Source organism: Seriola aureovittata, chromosome 14 (genome assembly GCF_021018895.1).
Source record: "Seriola aureovittata isolate HTS-2021-v1 ecotype China chromosome 14, ASM2101889v1, whole genome shotgun sequence".
Classification (NCBI taxonomy): domain Eukaryota; kingdom Metazoa; phylum Chordata; class Actinopteri; order Carangiformes; family Carangidae; genus Seriola; species Seriola aureovittata.
In genome coordinates this window covers 18,997,261-19,018,667 of record NC_079377.1, presented here as the reverse complement: position 1 = coordinate 19,018,667, position 21,407 = coordinate 18,997,261, and the positions used below count along the sequence as shown (strand labels likewise).

The window sequence follows — 21,407 nt, the reverse complement described above, 5'->3', positions numbered from 1 at the left end:
CACACACCCACCCGCGTCAGTTAGAAATGAGAGAGGGGGAAAATTACAGGACTGTGTGTATTTTTGCAGAATTATTGAAATCCGCCTTGATGCTAATGGCAGATCATGTCTACCGAAGTGCTTGAGCATTTCACACAAGTGCGCGCACACACACACACACACACACACACACACACAGTGACACGCAAATTTACATGTGAATTCAAGCAAAAGGCATTTTGGTGGGCTCGACGGTTGGTGTGTCCATCTGTGCGTGTGTGTGTGTGTGTGTGTGTGTGTGTGTGTGTGTGTGTGTGTGTGTGTCGGGGTGTGTATAGGCAGCGCTAACGCATTTGCCATTAGCCAGAGTGTGCATATGGAGGGGGACGCTTGTCACCCACATTAGCACACATGGCTAACCTTGATGTTAGCCTGTCCCCACCCAGACGCTGGTCTGCCTGGCTTCCAGCACACACCAGGCCCAGTTGAAGATCATGTTTCCTGGCATCTTGCTTTATTTCTCGCCCTCTCTAATGGTTTGTTGTTTCGCCCTTGGTTCAAAGCATCCCATCCCACCTCACCAGGCAACTTTGTTTTTGCAGCGGTTCATCCTTTTGACTTTATCCTTGCGTCACCTTCCTTCCACCTCTTCTACAATCCCTTTTAATGACCTCCTCTCTTTTTAATCTTTTTACTTTTCCTCGGCTAGTCCCTCAGCTATCATGTCAGACCTCACACACACACACATACACACACACACGCACACACACACTTACATGAAATACAAGCATGGAGCAGCAGAAACATTACATCAAGCAACACATTTATAAGTGCATTTATGAAGAGGTTAAGTACCCGAGGTTCCTCTCAAAACCATAACATGTACCTGTTGAGCCCCATATTAGGCTGCATTCACTCACACATTATCCGGCATGGGGAAAAAAAATGTAACCTCCCATTGTTGCCCCATGCACATTTTAAAATTGTTATTATGAATTATAAATTAACATGATTTTATCCAAAGTTTCCTCGCTGCCACAAATACTGTACCAATGATAATCAATATAATGATTAACTTGTGTCACTGGTGCTGTGAATAGTTGCTTCTTCATAAGCTACCACTGATACAGCAACTGTTGTGACAAATTTTGAGTTGAATAAGATTCAGGGAAGATTCATCACTTCATAACATCTAATGTGACATCTGTAAGTTTGGCCATTTTTTTTTAAACTTTAACCTTTGGAAGACACGAATCATACGCATAAAGGTTTCTGTTAAATTTGCACAATAAATTTGGGGTTCGTCAGTGTTCATCTTTGTAGGAGCTCAGTAACTGTTGCCACTGTCAACACCAGTGCCAAGTGCTAAACTTAACATGATGGTTAATGCTTTTTACTGGGCATTGTAATCTCACACAGTTAGGGGCACTGTAAAATAAATGTAGCATTAAAAAATGAATACACAAAATTAAAGCTGCCCCTAAACATGTAAAAATGCTTGTTTGGCCTCGAGTTGGGTTTGAATCTTTGGGTTGGGTTCAAACTTCATAAAACTTGCTGATACAAGTATCATATTGTTTGATCACTTTCTTTGTATAACCCATAGCAGAACGAGTGCCTCCTTTAGTCTATCCATCCTGAGAGCCAGTGAACATGCCAACAAGGGCTCCAAAACCCTGAACACCCCCCCTCACCTCCTCCTACCTTTGCTTTTCACCCTCCATTTTTTTTTTTTTTTTTTTTTAAATACACCTCTCATCTATCAGCAAGCATCTCTTTGACCTGCCCTTGCCCCTCTGCCTTCATCTGTCCATTCTCCCACTTTGGTAAATACAACTTGTTCTGGCTTTCGGTGGTTGTGGAATTGTGTGTGTGCGTGTGTGCGTGTGTGTGTGTCTGTTTTGGGAAAGAGACATCACTAGCAGTCAAGTCATGGAACATTAGATGAACCATTGGGCTGTGTGATGTCTGTTTACCTGGCCTGTCTGCCTCCCCATCTGTGTGTGTGTGTGTGTGTGTGTGTGTGTGTGTGTGGACTGGCTCGCTTTGCTGGCCACGATGCTCGGCTGAGCTGATGGATATGCATACTGTCTAAACGGACGGATAAAGGGAGAGATGGAGGTGGTACGGGGGGGGGGGGGGGGGGGGGTTTGGACGGTGGACAGAGTGATGCTAGCTAGTGTAGCTCCATTTGGGCAGATCAACTCCAAGCCACTGGTCTCAGTGATTAGCGGGTCCGTCAGAGACTGATGGAGAGAGGTATGGATAGAAGGGGGAGGGAGGGAGACATGGAGAAAGACACAGAGAGTCAGAGAGCGAGAATAAGTTGCATCTCAACTGATAAACAGCACAGACTTGACAACAGATCAGCTCATTACAGGGCAATTGTTTAATGTTGATACCGCCATCTTTGGTCAGATTGTTTTCCTTTGAAACCTTTTGTACAGGAATTTTAGTGTTTTAATGTTGGAGTTTGTTCATGCTTTTGTTTAAAAATGACATGAGATACTTTAATAAATGTCCACTTTCCAGTTTAGTTGAAGCCCAGTTTGTCATCTTCCTCTCCCTGTTTACACTATTGATTCAAATGTAACTGGACCTCAGTTATCAGACAGCCCCACTGTGTTGGCACCTGTTGCTTAAGTAAGTACTAAATAGAAAATAACAGAGTAGGCATCATGCAAATGAATTGTCACATTAAGATAAAATACAGTAACACAATTAACAGAACATCTGGATCTGTCCTGACTGTATAGAAGCCGCAAGACTTTCCAAACATTGGGAACTCATCTCCACAGTGGCAGCTAAACCTGCAGCATGAATGGCTGTAGGTTAAACTGAGTTTACTCTACACGTTAGGGTCTGACTAACTCCAACACTCTAGGCTTTGACAGCAGAAGTCCTTTTTTTGCGTCATGCCTACTGTGAAGTGGATAATGTCTGTTTCTGTTGAAGGATCAACTAAATGGCAGCATACTAGAGGAAATGGGGAGTAGGAGCCTCAGACTTTCTGAATGCACAATGTTCTAATGTCGCGATCCTTTGAGATGCATATATTGCCAGTAACTTGAAGGTTTGCCCTCTTCCATTCTTCATCACTCTTCATCACCCTCACCCAGCTATCCAAACTTTTACCTCTGACAAGCTTCACCCCTCGCTCATTGTCCTCCCTTTAGCAGTGTTTCCTCCATTGCTAGTCACCCTTACGCCACCCTTCCTCCCTCTATTTTCGCCTATCCCATTAAATCTCTGACAGCCTTTGGTTCCCATCGCCATAACAACTGGCACAGAGAGGTGGAGAGATGGAGAGACAGACTGAAATTAGGATGCCAAAGCACTCACCAGTGGCCTTGTCCCTCATCCCACAAGTGTGTGTGTGTGTGTGTGTGTGTGTGTTTGTGTGTGTGTGTGTGTGTGTGTGTGTTCCCAGTAGAGAGTGACACTCCTGTATTAGGGATTTTGTTATATTACCAGCTACTTAGGTGTTAGTGTCATTAGACCCACATTGTTCACTTTAACTTTATTTGCTTTCCTGCTTTTGTGTCTGCGTTTGCTACAAATTTCACCGACATAAGGAGCAAGGATTTTTGTTGAGTGAATTTTAAGGTGCCAGTATTGCCTGCAGTTGGAGGACTGGCTTAATGCACATTATTCAAATGTATTCTGTGTCTCTGCGTCTCTCCATTTCCTCCATTCCTCTTGGTCATGCTGTATAGATTAGTATCTGTGGTGGAGAGCGGCTGTATCGCTGTCAGCCCATTAGGAGCTGTCTAAATAGACAGTAAACGCATCTTAATTACCTTACTCTGATACACCACATATGCACACATACACACACGCTCTCCCTTTTCACCATTTAGCCCCGTGTGTTGGCCAGATGGGCGCGTGGCCCAGTAAAAAGCCCTCCATTACTGGCTGGACTTGACCAAACCGATCCACCCCTCAGCCCGCTTACCGGGGTCTCACTGGGGCCACTGTGGGCCCTTGTCGCCACATACCTATAATTTAGCCCCCCAAGTGCTTTCCACATGGCCACGGCAAAAAGCCGGCCTCCATTGTAGGGGTCTGGTAATTGTAGTCTCGTTTAGAAAACCGCAAGTAGCAATTAGCGCAGAGTTGGCATTATACGGGGTTGGATTTTCATCCCCGCTGGGCGCAAAATGCTGTTTTAATATGGGTTTGTTTTCCCCACATGGAATTAGCTAAAGGGGCCTTTTATCATATTCACACACCCTACTCTTCTCTCAGCCAAGCTCTGCCCACCTCTCGCTGTCTCTCTCCTCATCTCTCTGCAGTATCTCTCTTTCTCCTTGTCTTTTGTTCTTTTCGTTCATCCTTTTGTCTTTACTTCTAAATCCCTCTCACCGTCACTTTATCTTTTGATAGAGAGGCTGAAAGTCTCTCACACCTCATCTTATCAAAGCGTCACGCGTGTTGAGAGTTTGAACGTTTCTTAACAATGACAGTTTCTGTGTGTTTGTTTCATCTTCCCTCCGTCACAGAGGCGGTGGACATCCTGAAGGAGATGAAAGAGAAGGAGGTGGCAATAACTGACGCACACGTCGTCATGCTTTTCCACACACTCAACGCCCTAGCGGCCAAAGGCGACGTGCCTGTCATCCAACAGCTGCAGGACACCATCTTTACCCTTGGTCTGGCCAAGCCCTCCGCCAATCTCTGTTCACCTCTGATCACTGCCTACCTGGAGAGGTACGACGGTCACCAGTCACACTGACACTGATTTAAGCAATCATACACACACGCACAGACAAACACACTTTGCTCATGTACTCGCAGAATTAATGTTGAAACATTTTTATTTTTTTATTTCTATCATTGGATCATTTTTTTTATTTTTGAAGTTCTTCACTAAGCAGCCAGAAAGCTCAGTGTTGTTGTCATATTTGTGTCTTCATCAGCCAAATCCAGTTGCCAGGTGTGTGTATGTATGTGTGTCTCAATGAGTCACTCATCCCTCCCTGTGATCATAGCTGAGGTTACATTCTGGGTCAGCGATTCAGACAGAGAGAGGATGTGGAAATTGCACATTTATGTGTGTGTGTGTTGTTAGAGCCAGGTTTTGTTTGTTTGAGGATTCACCAGCTGCAACCTCTCCCATGAGCCCCCACCCCTGATCTCCTGAAACACCCACTGCTATACTCCAAGGTGGAAGTGTGTGTGTATGTGTGGTGAGAGATGGCCATCGATGCTTCTTCCCATAATACAAATATGCAAATTACCATTACCAAACACTGGCTGTGGGGTCACTGGTATTGACCCACCCCTCAACTCTATTCAGATTGTGTGTGTGTTATTCAGTGTGTGTGTGTGTGTTCTATTTGTCAGAGCAGCTTTTAAGTAGATCAGCTCATTAGCATGTTAATTATGTACAGAGCACTAATTGCTGGATTTAACACAGGCGCCGTTAGGGGCCCGCCACTACACACACACATGACCTGCACATGCTTTCATACACACTGTTTACTTCTAGTGTACATGCTGCAGCAGAGGTAGACCTTTGCAAATGAAGCTCATGCACACACACACACACACACACACACACACACACACACACACACACACACACACACACAGCTCAGACTATCACACACACTCTGGTGCTCCCCTGCCGCTGTTTGTTTTGCTGTAAGTCTGGTCTCTGGCACAAACAGAGTTTCCAGGTTCACTCGTTAATCACTGCCTCTGTGAGATTAGCAGGCTAATTTACTTCTGGGTCATCAACAGCAGCCAAAACGTGCGCACACACACACACACACCAGCTTCACACAATGTTCACAAATCAAGTGCCAGTTGTACTTCCTCCAAATGGTCCTGCAGTGAACATACACTAATGAACACAAGTGAACAAGCTTGCTGCTGCTCTTCTTTCATCATCATCTGTCTTGTGTTGTTGCTACATTTGTTTTTGAGCTGGCTGGTTGTTAAGACTTGGAAATAGTCAACAAAACTGATGTGCAGATAAAGTTTATTAGACAGAGTGGTCCACTTCACCTGAACGTTGGATAGATTGGCATTTGGACTGTTAATATTCCATAAACAATGCACATCTTTATTGAAGCTCTTCTCATTTTCACTCTCTAAACCAGCTTTGATTGAACAGATCTCTCTCTGCAGGAGTCGCATAATGACTGACTGGCTCATCTCAAACATCGGTTTCAGGCACTGAATAGCCTTGAAAGCGCTTAGATGAATAACAAGTAAATAAGCTCTGTCAGAAAGTCTTGTGTTGTAACTGCAGCTTCACAGAGTGAAACTAATCACGGCCATGACACTAATCATCAGTTTTTCTTTTCATTTGCTTCAGTTTTCATTGGCATCAACAAAATGACTTGTAAGGCTCTAATATTCTTAGTTTCATCATGAAACACTCAGTGTTAGTCTTTTGGAAATGAATCATTTTATAAATGTGTCTCTTGAGAAGTTGCATAAAATGTGTGAAACAGTGAAGAATGTAAAGCAGCTCCAGCAGTGGTTCAGCCAAGCCTCAGGGCAGGTTTGAGCACCACAACACTTGACTTATGTGCTCCAGTTGTCTCTCTCGTCTCTGTTCTTCTCTTTTTTTATCTTTTATCTTCATCCCTTCGTCTCCACCTTTTCATTCCGTCAGTCAGCGGACAAACAGACAGTCGAGAGGAGGAGGGACGGAGGGGAAGCGATAAAAGAGGACAAAGCAGACATCACTCCCGCCTGCATCCGTCTCATCGCCGCGTCAGCGCTAATGACTTAATGAACACTTCTCCGGCAGATTAGCCCTTGACAGCCCATCATACGCACCGCCCCGTTAGCCTTCATGCCCGTCCGCTCGGTATTGTGTGTGCTAACCCACTACTATGCTAGCTGGCAGCTAGCTAAGGTTGCCACATCCTTATGGAAATGATTAGCGACAGGAAATGCTAATGAGTCCAACAAAATGAAGAGCTGGCAGGACGTGTATCATAAGGCGGCAACAGTGGCGATAAGATAGGAGGAGAAGGAGGAAGGTAGAGAGCTGACGAGAGATGAGTGGCTCAGAGGACAATACCTCATTCACTCCCACTCTTTTCTGCTGTCTCCATACAAGGAGTTTAAGTGAGTCCAAAAAGAGAAAAAAAATGTAATTTTCCATAGATGAATGGAAGCAGCCCCAGGTGAAGTAAATGAGAAGACAAGCAGAGGAAAAGATTGGTGAATAACAAAGAAAAAGAGATGATGAAACTCCAGCTCAACACAGCTCCATTAAGCGCTGAACTTGTGATCTTAAAGGGAACTAATCAGAGTTTTGTACGTAAAACATTGACTGTCTGTTGTGAACATAGTCACTTAAGCACAGAGGATATTCACTACCCAGATAGCAGAATAAATCCGGGCCATACTTGCATTGATTTCTTCTGGCCCAAATCTGGCTCATATACAGCGTGAATCTCAGATGGTACTTCCTCATCTGGACCAATTCTGGCACACACAGAAATTCTTGCAGCTGTGAGACAATACCGGAGGATAACAGCTGAATCAGCCCAGATGTGGAAGCATGTGGGCCAGGCTCGGGCCGACGACACAGGCATATGTTGGGCCAGAAGTTTCATTTTGCTATCTGGGTCGTCTTTGCAGTTGCCCACAGCCTCATTTAGCTCCTTGTTTTGATTTTCCAGCCCCTCTCATCACTGTTGTTCCCTGCTGCAGAAGGCAACTGGTTTCAGCTGTACACCACCAACAAACGGCAAGCAAGCAGTTATTGTCTAGCTGGTAAAGGAAATTGATTATTTAGCAGCAAATAGCCAGAGATATTTCTCACAGGAGTTGATAGGGAGTTAAACAGAGAGTGGATGTTGGACTTCAATTGGTCATGTGGTCTGTCTGTCTTCTGGATGTGTAAATGCTATCGGCTGTAAGCTAAGACACATCAACTTTATAAGGTGATAATATGTCAGATATTGTGTTGTCAGCTTGTTTGACTGCCCCTGAGCAGCAAAAATAATGAGTGTGTGGGTATTGGCGTGAACATTAGTAAGTGCCATTCTTCAGCATGTGTAACAGCGGGCTAGTGGTGTCATGATCACGGTCTCATTTGCGCTTCGACACCGCGTCCTCCCCCATGCGAGGACAGTGGCTTGATAACAGGCCTGCCGATCTCCCCCGAACAAAAGAAGGGGACGGAGAGGGAGAAAAAGAAGGAGGGAGTGAGATGAAATGAGCTTCCTTGTCTAATCCTTCAGGTTTCCACCGAGCAAAGCGCTCGTTATTTTTTCAGGGCTTAATTGGCTGGAAAGTGGCTGACATGCAAAGTTGGGGACATTAACAGGGCTGTGCGCCGCAGTAAATGGCAACGCAAAGTGACAGTTAAATTGTACCTAGGGGAAATTATCCATCTTTCGACATCCTTAGCTCTTTTTTTGGGGTGGATCGGCAGGCGGAGAGAGGGGGAGTGAGGGTGGCAGAGGGGGTGTAATTGCAACACCAGGCCCTTTTTTCTGCCAAGAATGATGGGGTGTGTTTTTTTTTTTTTTTTTTTTTAACGTGTCTCATTAGGAAGGAGGGATTATAAGTAGATGTGGAGGAGCTTGACGGAGGAATGAATGGGGTGGACAGCTAGAAAGGATGAAACAAAAGTGGAGAGGGAGTTTTGAAACATCCACCAACATGACTTGGCGACAGTTTGTTGAAATGGCTCCAGTGGAAAAGCCTTGTTTACCACACCGCAACAGTTAAGTTCACTGTGCGTATAAGCCACATTATGTTAAATTAAAAAAGCGACGCTCTGCACTTTTTTTCTCGTCCTTGTCTCATTTTTGGAGTAAATTGCGTACCCACGTCCCCCCCTCCTCGTTCTCGTTCTATCTCCAAACTCTTTCTCTCATTTTCAAAAATCTCTTAGTCTCTCTTCTGTGTTGTTCAATCAGACTGTTGTGCAGTTGAACAGCCTCTTGACTGGCGCTGCTGAATAATGTTGTCCCTCTTCATTTCAATTAGTGGACCTCTTTACCTTCCAACCCTAATCACGCCATTCCTCCTCCCTCCATCGCTCTCTTCTTCTCCTGCCTCACAGGAGCCGAACTCAAGGTCATACCATTTTTTTCTGGTTTGTTGGTCTTTTCGGGCATATTTCTCTTATCCGCTTGTCTAATTGATACAAGGAGAAAACACTTCAGAAATTATACCTGTTCACTCTCAATCTCTCTCTCTCATGGTTTGTCTATCTGTCTCTTTCTCACTCACTTACTCTGCCCCCTGCCTCCCCCATGGGTGCCCTATCTGCTTTGACCTCTGTGTGATTGACATGGTAATTACCCAATCAACAGATTGATGGCAGTGCTGTCACAATAGAGGGGATTGAAGTGGTCTCTCTCCCTCCCCCTTCTCTCCGCTTCTCGTTCTTTTGCTTCCTTTCCCCATCTCTTACTTCTCTCGTTATCACTCCATCAGGCGCACTCATCCTCTCTCTACACGCTCTTTTGTTTGTTCGTCCGCTCGTGAGGGATGGGCCGAGTGGGGGGGGTAGACCGAGCAAGAAAAGGATGACATGAGACGAAGGGAGCGAGCTGCTGGTGGTAGGGGGGCTCTAATGTTGTTGCCATATTTCTGCTAAATTGCTCAGCTGGGGGGCGAGGTCGTCAGAGGGGAGCGAAAGCTGACAGCATGGAATCAAAAGGAGGATGGTGAGGTGAAAAAGATGAGGAAGAAAGGAAGGAGGAGAGAGGGAAGATCAGGTGGAAAGGGAAATGAGGGAAGAGGAAATGAGGGGTTAAAGGGGGTTGGAGAGGACAAAAGAGGAGAAAGAGCGAAAGAAGTTGGGAAGACGTGAGAGGAGCTGAGCAGAGAGGGTAAAGATCAGTCGAGTCCTTTTGTCTGTTGCATTGCTTCCCCTCTAAAAGCCTGTCCAGAGGGATATTAGCCGCTCGCAGACAGGTGTGTGTGTGTGAGTGTGCCTGATTGTGTGAGAATGATGTATTGGGGCCAAAAGGCTTCATCACCCACAGTTGTGCTGTCATGAATTCAAAGGCCTGTATTGTTGTGGTAGGTCATAGTGCTTGAATAGGAGGTCACAGGGTTAACACCCCATGATACACTCTCGATTCTCTACCGACACAGTCCCGTCCATGACAGATTGGACGGCCCTGACATCTAACTCGTTTTCTGCTCTCTCTCCCAACTCTCCCTGCGTGTATTTGTGTGTGTGCGTGTGTGTGTGTGTGTGTGTGTGTGTGTGTGTGTGTGTGTGTGTGTTGTGTGTGTGTGTGTGTGTGTGTGTGTGTGTGTGTGTGTGTGTGTATGTCCGTCCATCCACATACCTGCAGAAAGGACCTGCCCGGAGCTCTAGAGGCAGTGCTGGAGTGTCAGAAGCGCTACAACCACATGCCTCGCATCCACGACATCCTCGTCGCGCTGGTGGAGAAAGGAGACACCGAACTGCTGCAGAAAGGTTACACATTTGTCTGTTCGGACCACACACTCTGTCAAACACTCATCTTTGACTGCTCCATCAATCTAGCGCTAAAACAACCATTAAGTCGATGGAAACATTTATTGACAATTTCGATCATTAACTTCAGTAGGTCACCAAGCATTTGCGGTTTCCAGCCCCTCAAATGTGAAGAGTTAGAGTCGCTAATCCAAAGTGCCCGTGCAGTGTTTGCATTAAATGTGCACGTAACAAGTGCCAACAATTCCGAGAGTGTAAGAGGGGCAGAGAGTGAGAGAGGTTCAGACCGGGGTCGCGGTGAAGCACGTTGGCAGATCACGGTTTGAACAGTCTCCCTGCATGTCGACAGCAACGCGGTGAAAAGGTCAAGTTCAATGTGCCGCAGGGGCAAGTGGCTCTGGAGTGCGTAAAGGTTGAAACCGTGGAGTGAAGCACCTCTCCACCTCCCATCCCTCCCACCCTCATCTCTGACCCCCTCCCCCCTGAGGTGACAGACCCTTAGAGTCACCCTCAAAAAAACAAAATGACTTTTACAACAGTTGTCTGACAGAGGCCAGCATGTTAACCAGTGCCAATCAGTGGATCTTGACACATTATTCTGTCTCCCACTCCCCTCATTTAAAGTAGAGAGAGGTGACTTGTAACATAAACTTTAAATCTCACTCGATCTGACGGCATTGTGAGTACATGTTGAGTGCTGCAGCCTGCTGCACCCCGGCTCGCTCCTGTGGACCCATGCTGTCGCGGTGCATGGGTGGTATGAAAATTCCCCTTAAAATACACCATGTGAAAGAAAAGCAGAAACGTACTGCAACCGTAAAACGCTCATCCTTCCAACAGACTGACCTTCAGTGGTCCAAAACACACTAAAAGCATGACACGGCTTGTCAAAAGACCGTCGCTCACATGTCTGACCTTGGTTTGAGCTCGAGCGTCAACAGAAAACTAAAATATGGAGTTTTTCTGAGGTTCTGAGAGGAAGAAGTCACCAAACATGCTTTTAACCCGGACATGTCTACGGGTGCAGTAGAGGGAAAGTGAATGAATTTGTTTTGTTAATGAGATGATGTGGTTCAGTCTTCCACTAAAGCTTCAGATTGGGATGTGCGCATATGAAACACAACCTAAATTTAGTCTCGAACTTGTCTGAAAACTTGCCCACATTAGATCTTGACCCAAAATTAATTTCTGAGTGATTTAAGTCCAAAATGCAAAATGGCACCACTTTGTTCTTTCAGTTGACTTCAGATGACACAAGTAAAAGGGAGAGGGATTATTCTTTCTTCCTCTGCTTTGCTGAATATGCTGGATAACTGAAAGTTTGCTGTGAGTGTGTGTATGTGTCTGTCTGTCTGTGTGTGTGGTACCTGTCCTGAAGCTGCTGGACAGAGATAATACATAACGCTGAGCAGAGCGCTTTAGCAAGTTTACCAGGAGAGCTTAGGCTTTCATTCGGGACTTGTGTGTGTGGTTGTGTGTGTGTGTGTGTGTGTGTTTGTTTGAGAGCAGGCTTGATACGGCTGTTTTGTGCCTGGGACATTGTGCCAAATAATGGATTCAGAGTGAAAGCATGAAGTGTGTGTTTGTTCACCTTGTAGTCAATTTTATTCATGACCTTTCTCTGCTCTGTTTCCCCACCTGCCTGTCTCTCTCTTCAGCCATGGACTTCATAAGTCAGGAGCGAGGGGAGATGAATATGCTGTATGATCTGTGCTTTGCGTTCCTGCAGTCGGGCCGCTACCGTGAGGCTCGCAAGGTCATTGAGGTAAACGAACACAACACTGCTTATTCCTGAAACCAATGTATTTAGTTGTAGGATGTAGTGACTTATTTATTATACCATGTAGCATCATGTCTGTGACACAGTATGTAAAAATATCCTATATATTGTCACCACATTCAGATGTTTCTCATAATAACCAACCTAAATTTATATTGTTTCTTAGTGATCTCAAAGCAAGTTCAGCGAGAAATAATCATTTCTAACGATGGAACATTAACAGTGCCTTTTTTCACTGCTATGCAAACTGTGTATGAAGGGACGAGCGGTATCTGTATTTGATCTTCCTGGTTTGACCACACTCATCCAGCGCTGTGTGCTGTACTTATCTAAAATCTGCCTAATTCCCGTCAAAGATGTACTTCTTTTTTTCTCTTTTCTTTTTTTTTTTTAGTTTCTGTCCCCTCGGTTGGAACAGAATGACACATAAGAGCTTTCATTCATATTCTGGTTCCACTTCACTAACTGTGAAACAGCTGAAGTGAATAGCTCTCGTCTCTCTATTTGAAGCATCCGCGGTTTGTTGTTCGACTACCACTTGCTGCATCTGATCTCAATAGATAATTAGATTCTCAATCACACCTACAGCTACCTGATGAAAAATAGTTAGATAAAAATCCTCTGCCTGACTGTCAGGAGCCAAAGAGGTCATGCAGGATGGAATTGCCAAACTCTTTTTTTTTTTTTTTGTCATTGTAGCTCGTCTGACCTGAATATTTCATGAATATTTATATCTTTGTCATCTTAAGTCCTGATATAAAACCCTGTAGATTAGTGTGAGAAAAATAGAAAGGCAAAGCAGGCAGATAAGAAGCGATTTTCACATGGATAAAAAAAATGGATGGGCAGTCAGGGACTGGAGGACAGAGAGATTGATGATTAAATGAATAGAGGGATGAGCTTGACATAAGAGGAAGAGAAACAAGGCCATTATGTTTCCTGATCAGGATGAGAACAAAACGGAAGAAAAAAATAACTTAACTCCCTCGCTCTGACTCTCTCTCTCATGTCCTGTTGTGCACTAAAAGAGGGATTTGTCCCTCTTGAGGATTTTCAAACCCTCTTAAATATTACTGACATGTTGTTATTATTGTGGCTCTCATTCCCCTTCTGCTAGATTGTGTGGCTGTTATCCTACATGCCAGTGGTGTGTGAGATTGGTGATGCCTCGTAAATAGACTTACAGATGTACATGCTGACACGATGTCGATGAAGGATGTAGGGTAGAGTGACAAAAGCTCAACTGCGTCACCCCATCTGTTGGGTTTTAGCTTGAGGGTTTGACTGGTTTGCCATGGACACACAGCGTGAGGTTGAGGTTTTTGGGCCATTTTTGGCTTTATTACAATGAGGACAGTGAGAGAGAGAGACAGGGAGGTTAGGGGAGAGAGAGGGGATGACATGCAGCAAAGGGCCTAGGTTGGACTCAAACCCAGGCTGCTGCGGTAAGGCCTGCGCTCTGCCAGGTGAGCCACTGGGGCGCCCGAGAAAATCAAGTTTTTACCCTTGTTAACGTGTCCATACGGTGTTTTTTATTTAATAATAGACATATCATGAGCGAAATAAGCAGTCAAAGCCATGACCGCCTATTTAAACCCTGACACTGCTGGGAATCGACAACGACCTCATAAAAATGGATTCAGGCAGCCAGTGATTCATATGTTTTAGAACCTGTGGAACCAATCCCTTCAACTCACTGAGGCTCAAACATGTGGCTGAGTCTCTCCGATATTTCCTCTAACACTAAACATCTGGATACACTCTGCTCTTTCACCTGGCAACGCAGCACAAGCAACGGTGGTCAGGGCCTGATGCAGATTTCTCCATTAGGAAGTAAGCGTAGATTTGCTTCAAGCCCCGGTTCTCCATTTTTTTCACCTTTTTATGTAGGTAAATCATGTTAAACAAAGATATTAATCATATATTAATCATAGCAGAGTATTTTTACTCAGTTTAAAACATGTCTGGAGTCGTACAAAACTAAAACGGTGAGATAGAGCTGAGGTGAACTGCACAGGCAGATGATAACTCTCTGTAGTCGGTGACCCCTTTCACATTACACATCGGCATTTCATCCATTGTTTATATAATAATATTGATTAATGCAACTTTAAAGCAGAATCAGCTGAGTGACAGTGAGTGGTGGTGACCTTGGATCCACAGAGGTGCCAGTTTAGTGCAGTATAATCAGGAAAAGGCAAAAACTGTCACTGAGATGATACATTTCACAAACGGAGGCCCAGTTAACCAGTGAAGATGTTTCGATCAAAGTCTGTGAACAGAAAGTCCACTCCTGAACTGTCACTTATTCTCCTTTGCATGACGATGGATATAGTGCTCAGGTGATATATAACTCAAATAGAGTCATATCTATCACTCAAATATGCAAACACACACACTCAAACACACAAATGCTTTTTTTCTCCCTTGTGAGAGCGTCAAGTGGTAGTCCAGAGTGGTGTCTCTCTTTAGACTGTGTTTGGTATAATTGGCAGCTGATTAATCACAGCTAATTAAATGTAATGATAGAGAAAGGTGGCCAATTTTGTGCTAAATGGTCATGGTTAGGTAGAGGATTGTCAGGTGGCCGGGCCTATTATTGTGGCACGCGTGTGTGTGTGATGGTCAAGGTTAGGTAGTATTGCTAAAGAGTGGTGAGCCATTATGTGTTTTTGTGTTAGGGAGAGGGGTTTGGCCGTGTGCGTGTGTGCGTGTGCATGTGTTCGTGTGTGTGTGTGTGTGTGGACTAAGTGGCCAGGTGATTAGTGGAATTACAACATTAGGAATTGAGATGGAGAGGGTTTGTTAAGTGGAGGTGAGACGAGGTCGGCTCTATCTTTTTTATTTTTGTGTACATGCTCATAAGGATGAGAGAGAAACCTGTAAAGTTTCAGCATCCAAAGGCCACACAAGACTCTCAAAGAGGCAGAGTAATGCCTGTAATACACTCTGCTGTTTGTGTGTGTGTGTCAGAGGATTGTCCTAATAATCGGACCTTTTCCATTATCTCTTTCAGAAAGTGAGAATGTCTGTGCTGTTTTTTGTTTGTTTCCTCTTTGTATTCTTTTGATCCACCCATGCATGTGTAAATTATGTGCCTTCTTATTTCTGGGGATTTTGTTTTCTGCCCAGATTAGGGAGATTTGTCTCGACGGATTCAAAAATCCCAAACATATTCATATGTGTGCGTGTGTTTGCGAGTAGATGTGCGAAAGGCTGCTTTGTGCCCGCAAGACTTTACCAAGTAAAAGGAGTCGCAGGCACAAAAAAAAAAAAAAGATGGAGCACTTGCACTGGGCCTTAGTCTCTAAGAAGATTAGACAGACTGAGAGAGAGAGTGAGTGCAACACATTTTAATTTGTCCCTTTGGCTGGTTGGGTAAGAACATAATGCCTTTGCCTGGGCCGGATGGAGAGGCAGGGGAAAAGACCGAGGAGGAGCACGGGAGATTTGGAGGAAGAGGGAGGGATTGAGAGAAGTGGGGATTGAAAGAGGAAAGGATGAAGGTAGTGAGGGATGGGCAGAGAAAGGGATGAAGCCCATCTTTTCTTGACTTTCCCCTCCCTCTCACAGTATGATGGGCTCCCATCAAAGAGGCCAGCGGGAATTGAGCGCTGTTGATCCCCGTTCAGATTAACTTCCTGGCAGATCGTTCTGTTTCTCTCTCTCTTTCTCTCTCTCTCTCTCTCTCTCTCTCTCTTTTTTTTTCTCAGACAGATTACCAGTAAAGAGAGGGAGGGTGAGATTTCTCAGTCCTAGTCTTATTCAGATTGTATCAAAGCCCCAAGAGATAGATGAAATCCTGATCACTGTTATTCCATGATAATAATCACATAGTCACTCCACATATCAGGCTAAATCTGAGCTACATGAGCCTGGAGATCAATCTATGTCAGCCCTTATTTGACAGCTCACACACTCAATTTATCTGTAAATCATTGCTGCCCTAAACGTACGGTTTACAGCAGGTGGGACTTTATACTCAGCACATTTTAATCCTAAACTCATATTCTTCTATGTTCTATTTTTATATTTTTTAAATTAGCATCTGATGTTAAGAGAATATTGAGAAGTCTTTTCTCTTTTCTCGACCTGATCAGCTCTTTCTTTTTCTCCACTCAAATCTTTGTTACAAGAGATTTCCAAAAATAAAATAATAACCATGACAACAACAACAAAACCTTTGGGGGAAATTCAATATCGCAATATTATTTATGTAGTAAAGTTGTTGGATTGTTTGTGTAGCTCTGTTCCAGTGTCATGGTTTTGAGTCGTAAATAAATTAAAGTTTTTCTGTTTTTCTTCTGTCTTCTTTAATCTCCGAATATGAGTCGGTTTTTCATAAAGAAGACTCACAGATTATTATATCAGTTCCAACCAGGGATCACCAGTTTAATTGTTAAATTAAAGCAACAGTGCTAAACACCAAAATATGAATTCATATGTTTTGTATCATTGGAAAATTAATGTCATATCTCTTTTGGACTGTTGAAATAAGCAAGTTAACCTTAAAGTAACGTTGCCTTGAGTTCTTTCTGATGTTATACTAACTACACGATCAATCAGTAAACAACAAAATAATCAAAATGATGAAATGAAAATAGTCTTGAGTTGCTGCCACACTGTGCAGCTCTGATGTCATACACTCCTCTAAACACAACTGTATTCCCAATTGTGTTACAGTATGTGTATAGTGATGCACTGCGCTGTGGCTTTTATGTACCTGCATGATGTGAGCCCGCTCAAGGCCACACAGACATTAACTTCTATCTGACAAATACATCAGTGTGATGTTAATGTGAAACCACTGCACTGATCTTATTTTTTAAACTGGTGAAATGTGCATCTATATTGATTCTTATATGAGCCTGTAATAAGTTTACATGGAATAATAGCAATATTTAAAATGCTGATAAGGCTGGATGGGTCTGTATGGATCAATAGGCAGTTACCGTATAGATACTGCTTTAAGAGTTATATATATTTTTAACCTATATTTCATTGACTTGCTACATAAATCATGCTTGTACAGTTATTTATTTTATTTTCATGGTCCGGTTAATATCCAGACAACCTGACTAGGTTGGATGCTGTAAGCAGACTGGATCCTTTTCAGCCTAATGTATAAAACATCCACATAATTATCACATTCCACACACTGACATTCAGCAGATGGTCAGTGCAGCTGCAGTTTGCCTATACTGTTATTTATCTGCTCTCTGTATTATTTCCTCAAAAATTCTCATCTGTTTTAATGTTTGCAGACCCCCGGGCTGAGGGCAAGGCCTGGACGCCTGCAGTGGTATGCAGAGAAATGCATTCTTGCCAACCAGGTAACACGCCCGCCCACACAGACAAACATAACAGCCTGCAATAATCAAGGCCACGAAGAGGAAAGCGAAAAAAGAAAATTGAAAATACAAAAATTCCAACTTTAATCATATATTGTTGTGTTTGTGTGTATATAGATGGAGGCCTTGGAGCAGATGGTAGACATGACGGCCAAGCTGTTTCAGTGCGACAGAGATGAGATGTACAGTTACATCCTCCGCCTGTGCAGTAAGTTTCTTTCTTTCTGCTTCGTCCGTCTGTTTGTGTGTGGGTGTATTTGACCTCCTATTTACCTGCAATCCCCTCGTGCTGTCGTGACCCACCAACTCTGGATGGGTTGTGAGCGAGCGTGTGTGTGTGTGTGTGTGTGTGTGTGTGTGTGTGTGTGTGAGAGTGAGAGAGTGAAGGAGAATGGGATCACTCAGAAGTAAGCAGAAGACATGGTGTGATTGCTGCAGAGGAGCGCAGAGCAGATAACAGTTGTGATTGGAGTGTTGAAGCTGATTGTCAACCCATTACCACCACTTCCCTGCGTGAACACACACACACACACACACACACACACACACACACACACACCACTAGTTAGTGTGTTTCCTAAATTACAGCATAGTTGAGGGTCAGTCAGTTGATCAGATTAGTACTTTGATTGACCTCTGTCAGCATGGAGCGCTTTGACCGACTGTACAAGCACACGTGTCATGGCTCTCATAAATTAAATGAGAACAAACCTTTTCTCATTCCCGCTGCTTTCTTGTTTCTTGTTTTCAGAGAAGACAAACAACTGGGAGAAGGCCGAGGCGCTGTGGACAAAAATGCAGGAGGAGAACATCATTCCCAAGGAGAGGACATTGCGTATGCTGGCAGACATCCTGAAGAGTAACGGCCAGAAGGTGCCCTTCGAAGTGCCTGAGGTAAAACGTCAGCTTTATAATCCATACATCCCAATAACGCTCATTAGACAGATGTGTTATTCAGAAGAATAATTGCCAGGAGGTTCCCTGGAGGGCCAGAGGAACCTGAAAGTAAAGGCCAAGAGATTCCCAAGAGTTTTGGAGGACTTTATAAGAGCCTGAGGTCAAACATGACACACAACCATGAAGCACTGATGGTTAAACACACAATACAGCTGTGCCTGTGCGTACATTTCTGTTGTTAAATCTTGAATGAGATGGAGTTGAGGTACCCTTGATTATAGCCTGAGATGATTAGTTGAGCAAAAATGGCAAATATTTGTTACCAGCTTCTGAAATGTGAGGTTTTGCAGTTTTTCTCTGCTTTTATATCACTGTAAATTAAATATCTTTTTCGTTTTCATTAATTTCATTGTACAAAAAGCAGTTTGTAAGTCTCACCTTGAGCTCTGGGAACTTGTGATGGTCATTTCTCACTGTTGTTTCCTCTACTTTGATATTAAAGCCGTCCTTGATAAATAAACATAAAAGATAATTCATCTAATTTCCCGAAAAGGCCGAATAGATAGAGTAATTTATTAAATACAAATGGGAAATTGTAGTATTAAAGCAGCAGTCACACATGAACACAAAACAAACAACACAAGGGCACAGACAGAGGCACTGTAGATCAGATATGACATAATAAAAACAGAAATAACTGAAACCATGATGAGTAACTGACATAAAACTAAAAACTGGGACCATCTAAGTCTAAATATATACATTGATAGTGCAAGTCTAGTACATGCTATGTGTTATCCTGTAAAGATATGGAGTGACACAGATGAGTATTGAGTATAGCCAAATATAAACTGAAGCTGCACACCATCATTTAAAATACAATGGTCTCATTCTCAGTTATTTTCATACTAATGACACCACAAGTTGATTTTTTTTTTTTTTTTTCTGAATAAAAACCGTTGCTTACTGAATAGATTAAACAAAGAGCAAGTTGATCCCAACCTCTGATCACAGGAACTGACCCCAAAAACCCTCTGAAAACTCTTATCAGCTGCTCTGTCCACACAGCCCCCTCTTCCCCACCCCACCCTGCTCCACTTTAAGCCTCTCTTCATTACATACAGAGGAAACAGGATTGAAGCTCTGATCTGAAGTGTGGTCAATCAGACCGGCTGGCTGGTGAAAGGAATTACAGCTTGATCTGTCTGTAAATCTGTAATGCCAGACTAATTTAGCCAGCAGCTAAATGCCACCATATGGCTGCCGCTGGATGCTTAGTTACATATATGCATGTGTGCTGAACTGTATTCTGACCAAAAGACAAAATTAAGTGGAGAGAGTCAGGATTTTTATTTTTTTTTTTTCAATTGAATACAATAAAGACGGAGCGGATGCTGTAATAATCTGTTTCTTTGTGTTCTGTTGCTCCACTCCTCCTCGCTGCTTCGCTTTGCACATGCGAGTGTGCTCCGATGGCCCGAAGCATGATGAGACAGGAAGTGATTGCTGTTGCCTGGGGCGTTGAACTTGGTGACCCCAGGGGCTCTTGAGTTGACACCCCTGCTCCGACACACATACCCTCTAACACACATACACTTTTCTTTTGCCCCTGGGGTGCCAGACCTAATTTGCCCCCAGCCAATACAGCTTAACCCCCTCCCCTCGCGGGTACACGGGTGACCGAGCATTAGGGGACCCTGCCATGCCTGCCCAGCATTATTGCACTGTCATACACACACCAGCTCATTGCCAGCGCACAGTTGAACACGTACACAGGCTTGAATGTAGCTGTGTTTTGATGGAAACATCAGACTGAGTTTTATCACTATTTTGTGTGTGTGTGTGTGTGTGTGTTTGTGTTTGTGTGTCATTTACAGACCTGGTATGAAGAAGCTGCCACCAAGCAGCAGGTGAAGGCATCGACCACCCCCACCGCAGCAGAAGGTGTTACTGAATACGAGACCCGGCTGTTCACCCTCTGCAAGAAGGGCAGAGCCAAAGGTGAGCAGCAGGAGGCCGCGGTGTTGTTGTCCCACATGACACAGAGCTGAATTAAACACATAAGCAGCTGGTTCGAAACACTTCAATTCCACGTGAAACTGCGTTAAGAAATATCTGAGCATTGAGGGAGAGAAAGACCCCTGCAGCCCTGATGTACTTTTGGGTTATGAATCTTATTTGTTGTTTATTAAAACGTGCAACACAGTCAGTAACATTGGCTTTCAGCTGGAGTCCTCTGTCTTGTCATCTGATGAATATAGATCCGTTTCACACTTGCCTTTTTTTCTGGCTCCAAATCCTGAGAAAATTCACTGGATCTAGAATATCAAGCTTCCTAGATGTCTGACTACTGCCACTGGCCGCTCATTAGCTTAGCTTTTTTTTCTGATTTATGCTGGGCAGGTAGCTATAAGTGTGACTCTTCTACTTGAAAAAGCATTTTATATGGCTCCTGCTGGGAGGGAACCATACAGTGTAATTATGGACCAGATAATGGACAAATAATGGAGTTCGTGACATTAAAGCCGATCATATCTGAGAGCAAAAGTGTTTATATTTGTTCCTAATGGCCACGCTAGACCCGGGATGAAAATACCTGAAGCCATAATCGTTAAAAAATTGGGATAACGACGCACCATCTTTTTTGAAAGTAACAAAAACTGTCGGACACACCCCACACCCCTGGTCTGAGGTCAGAAGGTGAAGGAGGTTGAACAATACTGATGCCTTAAAAGCTGAGTAGAGCTGCAAGAGTTGAGCATTAAATCTCAGCCAAGTGCAGGCAAAACCTTCACATTACACAGATTTAAAACTCAGTTTTAATATAAAGAAAATTTCTTGATTGAGCGTCTGGACTCACCTACAGCAAGTAGCACCAAATTTCATCTAAATTTTAAAATTTAAACATATTAATGATGTTTGACTACTGTAGTCGTCTTTGTGGAAGCAGATTACTCTATTAATCCAGTAATATGAAGATTAT

General features: G+C 43.7%; 1 protein-coding gene across 1 annotated transcript in view; it reads left to right on the top strand.

Moving 5' to 3' along the window:
* The window catches only part of lrpprc (leucine-rich pentatricopeptide repeat containing), a 57,279-nt gene that overhangs the window by 20,205 nt on the left and 15,667 nt on the right, over positions 1 to 21,407 (top strand). Inside the window, exons 23-29 of the mRNA XM_056395203.1 lie at positions 4,482 to 4,689; positions 10,272 to 10,396; positions 12,055 to 12,161; positions 17,441 to 17,509; positions 17,645 to 17,735; positions 18,279 to 18,421; positions 20,302 to 20,425. Of these exons, the coding sequence (XP_056251178.1) occupies positions 4,482 to 4,689; positions 10,272 to 10,396; positions 12,055 to 12,161; positions 17,441 to 17,509; positions 17,645 to 17,735; positions 18,279 to 18,421; positions 20,302 to 20,425 (867 nt within the window). The remainder of the gene's footprint in view (positions 1 to 4,481; positions 4,690 to 10,271; positions 10,397 to 12,054; positions 12,162 to 17,440; positions 17,510 to 17,644; positions 17,736 to 18,278; positions 18,422 to 20,301; positions 20,426 to 21,407) is intronic.